At 37.8% G+C, this 10,382-nt stretch overlaps 1 protein-coding gene across 1 annotated transcript in view; it reads right to left on the bottom strand.

Annotated features, from left to right (window-relative positions):
* The window catches only part of Amfr (autocrine motility factor receptor), a 35,479-nt gene extending 32,157 nt beyond the window's left edge, over positions 1–3,322 (bottom strand). The window contains exon 1 of the mRNA XM_023709352.1: positions 3,235–3,322. Within this exon, the coding sequence (XP_023565120.1) occupies positions 3,235–3,297 (63 nt within the window). The 5' untranslated portion in view covers positions 3,298–3,322. The remainder of the gene's footprint in view (positions 1–3,234) is intronic.
* Between the last annotated feature and the right edge of the window lie 7,060 nt (positions 3,323–10,382).

The following is a 10,382-nucleotide window of genomic DNA, read 5'->3' as shown; positions in this document are numbered from 1 at the left end:
CCTGCTACAGCCTCCTGAGTAGGTGGGATTATAGGCATGTGCCACCATGCCCAGCTAATAGGCCATTTTAATGATTACAGATGGAGCCAGACTTTTTACCCTTCCAAAATTCAGCAAGCATTGTAATGAATATTTCTATATGACTTTCTACTTCATCAGCATTCCTGAATCAAAAATTAAAAATGCTTTTATGGGGGCCGGGGGGATAGCTCAGTGGAATAAGTGCTTCCCTGGCAAGCGCAAGGGCCTGAGTTCAATCCCTGGTTCTGCAAAAAAAAAAAATGCTTTTATGGTTTCTGATAGGTAGAAATAATCACATAATTTCCACAGAAACTGGGCAAACACCTACAAAGTGTGTATGTGCTTCACTGCATTCTTTTCTAAACAAAGGCTACCAGTTTTAAAACTCCTTACCACCTTGAAAACACTAAAGAAGGAAGCAATGAAGGAAGTCTAGTCCCACCACATTCTAAGACGTACAATTATCCAGCTACCTATGTGGTGGAAGGGAATAAGTAAAGAAAAGAATAAATGCATAACTTTTACTTATAATTTTGAACTGAGTAAATGTTTTACAAATTTAAAAAGTAAAATTAAAACAGAGAAAAAGCAAAATAAGAAATAATTGGGCCTATATGTATGGCAAATTGACAACATGACTACTTAAAAATCAGCATTATTTAGAGAAGTTATAAACACTGAACTGTGACTATACAACTTGTATACACAGTGCAAAATGAACTAGAGAAAAAAATCAGTGTCCCCTAATTCTGTCCATCACAAAGCAAGCTATTTACATATAGCTAGTATAAATCTTGGTTCTTGAATACCATTCCCAAATAAAATCCTTGGTGAGTGTGTTTCCAGACCTGGGGCAAGAAAACAGAATATGAACTTAGGATGTTTTGTGCCCTGGTTTTGAATCTTGGTTCTGCCACCAAGCTGCACTGTAACATCAGGGTAATCATTTTATATTACTTCTCTCTGGTTTCCCTATCTACAAAATGGGTCTATAATAATAGCATTTACTTCACAAAACCTTAGGGGGGTTAATAGATAGAGATATAAATGCTTTTAAAAGAGCCACGATAAGCCTTAGGTGCTTAAAAACAAAAATATATTGTTCTAAGCCTCTACTTAACACTTTTATATTTGTCCCATTCTAGGTGTTCAACGTCTTTCCCTCTAGCATTATTCTATTTCTTGAACTTTAAGCACCCACAGAGCAAACCCATGTCAATTTCTTTTTAAATGTATTTAGTAGAGTCTACACAATCTCACTATGTAGATCAGACTCCTAGTGATTCTCCTGTTTTCAGCCTCCCAAGCACTGGGATTATAGGCACGCCCCACCACACCCAATCTCAGCAGTCTCAGCTCACCCTGGGGGCAGGGCCTGCACAGCACACCAAGGAGCAAACCCCGGCCACTGCACTCTGCCTAAGCAGGCGCTCAATTCTTTAAGCTAAAATATGCCAACATACAATAGCATGAAGTGTGTTTTATACTGAAATAGTAAAACAAATGTGTCCATTATTATTATTTCCATATATACCACAACCTATAAAATACTCTTAAGGTTGTGTTTGCTATTTATTTTAACCTATTATCTAACATTTCAGGAAAAACAAAGTATGCAAGGTCCACTAGTGCCAGATCAGCCCACCGGTTCAATGGCCTGTCTCTAGTCTGACCAATTTCTGATCCACAAATCAAAAAGTCTAAAGAAAAATAAAATTTTCAAGGAAATAACAAAGGAGCTTTTGTATGGATTTTTTTTTTAAGTACATTCTACTAAATTCATCTGGGAGACCTCTAAAGCTGATACTCAAAGTACTCACTTTTTTTTTTTTTTTTTTTTTTGGCGGAACCAGAGTACTCAACATTCAGTATAGAAAAATTCTGAGAAAACAAATCCTGCTCATAACAGCGTTCAAGAGCTCAAATGCACAGTAACCACATTTCAGCTCTAAAGTAAGTTTCAGTCGATTTTATAACAGGAATTTTGAGTTAAAAAGACAGATAAAGTCTAGAATACTACACTTTGAAATGCAGGAAAAACATTGTACTTCTAAAGTATTAGGTTCCTGTGTCTTATCACTGGAATGAGATCAAGTTAAAATATGGTGGTATTCTTAGGTCAGTTCTAAATTCTTTAAAATAGGGGCTGGTGAGATGGCTCAGTGGTCTAAAGCACCTACTTAGAACAAACTAAATTAAGCAAAGCACAGGGACTGCGGTTCAATCCCCCAGCACCACATGCCAGCCAGCCCCATCCCCTGGTGGGCTGAGCTGGCCACACACACAAAATAAATGAATAAATAAATAATAAAAAAAAAATTTTTTTAAAAATTCTTTAAAATACACCATGCTGAGATAGCTCAGCGCCTGCCTGGCAAGTGCACAGTCCAGTGTGCAATCCCTGGTACTGAAAGCCATGTAGGCCCCAGGACCCCTGGAGCGCAGTGTAAAGGCTCAGAACTGGGCATGATGGTGCACGCCCATAATCCCAAAGCTGGGGAGGCTGAGACAGGAGGATCACTACAAGTCCAAACTGCATAGCACGATCCTGTATCAATAAAAAAATAAAAATAAAAAACACATCATGCTACCCGCTAAAATTTTTAGTGAACTATCAATCCATATGCTATGCTTGTGGCATAATTCTTCACTGAAACTGTTCTCTGCCCTTCTATACATTCTGAGAGTCATGTTCCAGTGTCTTGCCTGAGACAAGGACAAACCACCTAATTTTCTGTTTATAGAACAAAGAATCTTAAGTCACTTTTCCACAGGGAAGAAAAAAAAAACAGTAAATCTTTCAGGGAAGAAGCCATGTTCTTACAAGTAATATTTATGATGACTCAAACTACAACAAATTACAGTTCTGTATAAACACTACATTTTTTCAAAGTGATTGAGGAAACAGCTATAAAGGACAAAATGGTTATGCTAAAATAAACTATGGATTAGGCCAAAGAATCTTATCAATGCTAAGCATCCCAATTTTGATCATTGTGCTACCATTACATAAAGGGTCATGATGTCCACTACTTACAAATGGATTAGAAAAAAATATGCATATACAAAAAAAAGAATATGAAAACAAACATGAAAAAGCATTGTTTGGTGAATTGGAATGAAGTATTTATTGGTTCCTTGTATTCCTGGAAATAAGTATGCTTGAAATTATACAAAACATGAAGCTTAAAAAAACAAATCTGATAGACTTACCTGTCTCTCACTCACTCGAAGAGGGCCAAACACAATATACTGGATAAGTTTAGCCACCAACATCAAAATACAGCAAGCAGTATTTACCAGAACCTGTACATAAATCAAAGAAATTTTTAGTTTCTCCTGTTGAAAAATTCAACCACCCTGAATTCATACTAGGAATTCAGCCAATGATTGCACCTTTCCAATTCTCTTCCAGTCCAGAATAAGCACTATTCGAAGGGGGGTGTATTATGGGCAGCAGGAGTGGGTAGAAGTGGGAAGAGAGGCTCCAGCTCAACAGTCAACCCTGCTCGAATGTGTCCCTCCAGTAGGCCACCTGACCTTCTAGCCTTTATAATAAATGTTGCAGCGTGTGCACAAAACTATAAAGCACCTTATTCACTGCAGGTATACTCATTTCCTATACTCATCTTGATAGCTTTAAGAAAACTATTTGAGGGGGCTTGCCAGTTAGCTCAGGTGTTTAAAGCACCTGCTTGTGCAAACTCAGTCTGGCACAGAGGACCACGATTCAATTTCCAGCTCCACAAGCCCCACCAGACCTGCCACTGAGGTCAGTCTGAGCTGGCCAAAAAAAAAAAACAAAACAAAACAACAACAACAACAAAAAAAAAAAAAAAACCTTCTCCAATTAAAAAAAAAGAAAACTGTTTGAAAAATGAAAGCTACGATGATCAGTAAAATTCATCACCCAAACATCCTGCCCTACCAAACAGGAGGTAGCTATAAAAGGGGCTTAGGTCATAAAAATCATAAGACCACGGAGAATTAAGTACTAAACACACACACAAAGGGACAAACACACATACATTGATATATATTGTCAAAAGACACCCTGCCAACCAAAAGATGACTTTTCTCCATGCTATGTATCAGCTTTGAAGGTTCTGGGGCACCAGGGCAGAACAGGGCAGGTAAAACAGGAAGGAGAAAGAAAACGAGTGGAGGGCTAAGAAAGGTTACCTTGTGATAACAAAGCAAAACCAAGGCTTTCTCCCATCACTTGTAAAAAATTATTTTTTTAAAAAATTAAGAGATGGATGTTACAAGTAAACACTAAATCTCAAGCTTACAAAATGGAAGAATGGACTGTCCCTGACCAAAAGGTTAAGGAAGCATATCACATTATTGATGCTGAAATAATGTGGAAAATCAAATGATCCAAAAAAGTCAAAAGGCCTTAAGATGATCATTAAAGAATTTTTGTATTGCCACCATGCATCAAGGCAATGTAATCCCAGCAGGGAGGGAGGTTAAGGGGAAAAAAGCATTTCAAGTTCCAGATCAGCTTGAGCTACAAAACAACGCTGTCTTTAAAAAATAAATAAATAAAATAACAACTTGACTTTTATAGTGCAAAAGCAAATGAAAAGGAACACTAATTCAATGAAAAGGAGGCTTCAACCTTTGATCCACTGTTCATAAGTGGCCCTGTTCCTCTTCTCAACTCACTCTGCCCTATAACTTTTTTTTGTAATAATTTTTATTTATTTTTTTAAATGAGCTTTGGAGAAGCGCTTTCTTTATTTTTTTTATTTTTTTATTTTTTTTCTTTTTGGCAGAACTGGGGATTGAACTGAGGCCCTTACGCTTGCCATGGAAGCACTTATTCCACTGAGCCCCTGCCCTATAACTTTTAAAAACAAATGATAATTTGAGAAAAAGAAAAGTGATATAAAGAAAGTCACTTAGCTGGCCGGGGAGATGCCTCAGTGGAATAAGCGCTTCCCTGGCAAGCACAAAGGCCTGAGTTCAATCCCTGGTTCCGCCAAAAAAAAAAAAGAAAAGAAAGTCACTTAAAGCCCACTTGGCTCAACGGTCTAAGAGTCCGCCTGGCAAGCACAAGGATCTGAGTTCGATCCTCTGTATCACACACTGTGCCAACCCCAGAACCCTAGGCACACTGTGTGGGCCCCAAAATGGTACAGTGAAACCTTGTACCAAATACAAAATATTTAAAATATATATTTTAAAAAAGCCCACTTCTTAAGTATCTCTTTAGTATCTTAATACCTGCGTAGTATCTCACACACCATCCACCCTTTGTACAAAGCATACTGACAGCCCTGATTTGTTAGATAGAAACAATAATAGTGTGAGGAAGTAAGTAATGAAAAACAACAACAAAAATATTTGTGTGTGCACCTGTGTGTGTGCATGAGTCTTGTATTTGTTATTTTGTTTTTGTCTGGAGACAGGGTCTTATTTTGGAGTTGAGGCTGCCCTTGTAGCTCATGCTGGTCTTGAACTCTAAGCCATCCTTCTGCCTAAACCTCCCAAGTACTGAGATTACAATATGTACCCCTACGCCCAGAGTAATATAATAAAGAGTTGAAATAAAAAGTTTTGCTGAAAAAATAAAGTTTTGGTACTTAAATCTCTTCAATAAGTAGGAAAAAACGAACCTGAACTTGTTAACCAAAACATTCCATATCCCTTACTGTGAGTCACTCTGTATCAGCTCTATTTAAAATAAGTTCCAGATAACTAAGAACACTTAATTTTTGAGGTAATGAAACAGATATTACAATAGGCATATCTTTATTGTAGTCTTCTAGTCAATGGTAACCCTAGCCACGTTCATGAGGAAAAATGACATAACACAAAATTACCACCTCATAGCACACTCTGTAGCCAAACAGGGTATTTCAGTTAGCCAAACATCCACCAGATTAATGACAACACAGTTCCAAAAAATAATTCTTCCTGGTTTGCCTGTAGGCATACGAGTTAAGAAAATAAATAAATACAACACTTTCAGCACTTGCTCAGGGGAGGTGGGAGAATAGAAAAACAAGAGAAATCTGGACCCTGAACTCAAAAAGCTTTTAAAATTTCCAAAGTAGGGACCGGGGAGATGACTCAGTGGAATAAGCACTTCCCTGGCAAGCACAAGAGCCTGAGTTCAATCCCCAGTTCTGCCAATAAGTAAATAAATTAATTAATTAAATAAAATTTCCAAAACACACCAAGCAACTGATTTCACAGAAACCCAAGCAGACTACTATGAGAGTAATGAAGGAAAAGTATTAAATTTAGGATCACTTGGTTATTTTTTTACCCAAAACAGCATCAGTAGCTTGGACCACAAAATTAAAAATAAACTATCATTTGTTATTTCTCAATTAAGATATTTTTGTAAACTTCCTAAGTTAAAAGGGAAGGTACAATCGCCTGGCAACCATGAGGTCCTGAATTCCATTCCCGGTAGCCACCCTCCCCCAAAAATAAGGCAAAAGTTTCTTTAATTTACCCCCCCAAAAGTGGTTCAAGTTTCTTATCATCTTATCATCCATAGGTATCATTTCCTACTTTAATTTAAATAGCAGATTTAAAAATAAGGCCAACTAAGAAGGAAAAGAGGGCTGAGACAGTATAGGACATTAAAAAGGTCATTTATGTAAAAAGAAACATTAACTTTTGTTATCATTACATGAAAACCAAAGCTACAAAAGACTGGAACAATTCAAAATTATTTTAAAATTAATTAAGGTTTATTGAAGAGTTAATATTTAATTGTTTGACCAATCTTGCATAGCTGTATCTGGTAATCTGAGCAACAAATCTGACAGTAACAACATGTAATATAACAATCACTGTTAATTTTCTATTCTTGTTTTGAAATTCCGTACCATTTGCATTATCATATGTTGCCTTGTTTCTGCCTTTGTTTTTTGCTCTTTAAAATAAAATTATAAAGTGTTTTATAGAATATCTTTATAATTATTAATAACTATCCTATGTGCCTATAAACAAATAATTTCACAAATAATACATTTTTCCAAATAGCACAGAGTAACTTCTCAACCTGTTGCAACTGCAAACACTGAAAGAAGCACACTTGTAGCTTTCTTCATCTAAAAGCAAATCTCAAATCAGATCCCCCCAGGTACCCAGGAAACTCCAACAGAATCAACATTTCAGCCTGGATTTAAGTTGACACACTTTCCTAGCTTTGGTTCCCAGCACTGCAAGCAGAAGTTAATAGTGAATAAATTCACAAAATTGTGGAACAAACCTTCTCATCTCCAATAATTATTCCAATAATTCCAGTAAGTCTGATCTGAATCACCACTTTATTCTCTTAGATAGTAACAATATAAAAGCTAACTTATTTTATCTGCTCTAGAGAGATACCAAGTTTTCTTGTAGGCTGAATCCAAAACAGGCTTTTTTTTTTTTTTTTTTTTAAACAGGCTTTAAAGAATTCACTGAAACAATGATAACAAAAATAGCAGGGCCTATGAAATAGACTGCAAGACATGCACCTATGGACTCAAATGAGGCCAGTAAAACCAAGTCCGCAGCTCTATGTTGCTATCCTTATATGGCACCTTCTAAATAAATGAAATATCAGAGTTCCTTCACTTTAAGAGTAACTCAAGATAACAAAAATTCAAGCTAACTTCCAGATCACTGAGAAAAGCAAAATACAAACATGTGATTAATTATACTACACTCCATATAAAACAGATGTACACATGTGTGTGTGTGTAACAGGCAGATGTGAATTGTGCAAAGGACCTGGAACAAGCCAGTTATTTCTTAGCCTCCCACCTAACATCAGTACTACTTACAAGAACCTAGTAAGGCCCACTTCTGACAGAGGGAAGCAGGTGGGAGGAAAAGAGGAAGTTTTACTTTTACTGTCAGTTTCAAACCCTTTCAATTTTTAACCATGAACCTGTATCATTTATTTGTAATTATTTTTTTTTTTTAAGATCAGAACCTACTAAACTAATCTGGCTAGATCTGAAATTCCACATTATTTTTCTCACCACATAAGAGACAGATTACTAACAAACCAAAATTGGGTGGCATAAGCCACAAGTCAGCCAGAGCGCCACACTTAAATATCCAAAGGGCTTGTCCAGCTTCTTACTCTCAAAGCAGAATGACTTCCTCTACTGCCTGTTACCTCAGTGTTCTCCCTTTACTCTCTTAACCTCCCCTTTAAAAGATCCCAAAGTTTTTTAAATTAACTGCCCAGAGTACAGCGATTCAGCAGATGTCAGGCCTTGTCTACCCCAGACCTTTCAGAGCTCGACACTTTTTTTGGTTTTGTTTTCTGGGTTGTTTGTTTGTTTTCTTTTGTTTTTGTACCAGGGATCAAACTCGACCTTGGCTTGCCAGGCAGGCACTTGTGCCACTGACCTGTCTCCTCAGTCCTTGACACTGTATTCTTCACCAGGAATACTGTTTCTCGCTGGGAACCCTTCCTATCTTCTAAAGCTAGGGCTCTTACCTTCCACGTGTCCTTTCCTAGGCGGAATTCCTCCCCTCTTCCTCCAAACACCACCATATTTGTTTGTACATTTATCATCACTCTTATTTTGCCCTACTTAAATGAGTTACTCTGAGGTTAGAGGGAAAGTACTGTTCACAGCTATGCTCTCCAGAGTGCTCAAAATAGCACCTTTGAAAGGTTTTGAATTGAGTATGTTAATTTAAAAACTCCAAAGATGTTACCACTTACTCCAAATTGTGGTCTACAAAGACAAGTTGTAAAGATTCCACTATGCCAAAAGGAAAAAAAAAAAAAAAAAAAAAAAAAAAAGCAGGATTTGGAAACTGGCATAAGGATCAGTTTTTGTTCTGTCTTGCTTGGCCTTGGCAGGCAGCATTTTTTAACAAAATCTTATCTGAACACCTATGAGCAGGGTTGAAGGAACATCCATTTTGACAAAGGCCCCACCATGTGCTTACTCAATAATGTTATCTGCCAAATCACTGGAGGTTTCTGAGATTATAATTTCTACTTTGCTGAACAAAAGCACAAACTACGTAATGGGTGACAAAGAAAGCTTACAGTACACCTATGGAGGGTCAAAATGAGTATATGAAAAGTCAGCAAAGATGGATCTCAACTTAGAAATAAATACATCAACAGAGCGAAGAAATTAGGAATCTGCTTAGGGAAAGACCTCTGGGAAGAACAGATAAGTTTCTTAAAAATTATAATTTTCACAGAAAAATCAATAGGCTTTAAGTAATGTTCTATGACAAAGTATTAACCTTGGAATTTGAACACAGATTTTGTAAGAAATTTCCCACCCCTCCCCCCAAAAAATCATTCCATAGTAGTAGCTGTTATATACATACAAGTGTTCCCTTCTCAAAGGCTCATCTGTATCTTAGACTTAAAACACAAACCTGTTCATATTACTTTAAGCTGTTTACCTGTCAATTCAAATACACACAGACACAAAATTAAACAAGTGTGAGTTGGGTTTTCCTCCTTTCTTTGGTACTTATTCAGTTCAGTTTCACACAGGCGTAGAGAATTGGAAACTTCACCCCTCGCTGCCTTCTAACTTTTCATCAGAAGTATCAGGAGACTTAATTCACAGCCCACAGAATTCATAAATCCCACTGCTTCCTGATGAACCGCAGTGGGAATAATTATAACAAATAAGTTGCATATCACCCTATAAACTTGGAGTATTAATCTCTCGTCATTTACAGTCTACTCTCTACCCCAAGTGAGAACTTGCGGAAGGAGCAAGATCCAAGAAGCCACGCGGTAAATCCAAGGGACACACTTCAACCTGAAGCACTTTTCTGATCACCCGGAGGGTTATGGAAGAGGCATTCATGTTTAGGGTGAGAGTCAAATTCTTTAGCTAAAATAATGCTCAACTGCCCAGTCTGAAAGGATTGTTCTAAAGAACTAGCACTTAAGCCATGTCAATGTTGTTTTATCTTGTGCAGGCAAACTGGAAACCTTACTTTTAAAAAAGGACCACTAAAGGGAGCAATCTTGACTTCAGGCGGCCAGCTGCTTCTTGAGCCTGAAGGTGTTGCTACCTTCTAGATACCAAAGGACCTTCATGAATTATCAGGTAAAAGCATCGGGAAAAGGATCACTGTTGCTTCACTAAATAACACCCAAAAAGAACACTTCATTACTAAGCGGCAAAAGGAAAAATCGAAGTTGTGAGACACTGTCCCTTTGTGAAAGACAATGCCCAAAACTCCCTCGAACTCAAAACTCCGCCCTGCCTCTTCCACAGAAACCCACTCGCGACAGCCCCACGTCCAACCGAGTAGAAAAAGCACGCCCGCTCGCCTCACGCACTGGGGCGACGCTCGCCGCGCACACCCCGCCGCGCCGGCCCGGGGTCCCGCAGCCCCTCCGCCGC

This window comes from Octodon degus, unplaced genomic scaffold, assembly GCF_000260255.1.
Source record: "Octodon degus isolate 3935 unplaced genomic scaffold, OctDeg1.0 scaffold00011, whole genome shotgun sequence".
In the NCBI taxonomy this organism is placed as follows: Eukaryota; Metazoa; Chordata; class Mammalia; order Rodentia; family Octodontidae; genus Octodon; species Octodon degus.
The sequence above is the reverse complement of the archived record's forward strand: the minus strand, read 5'-3'. Positions and strand labels throughout refer to the sequence as shown.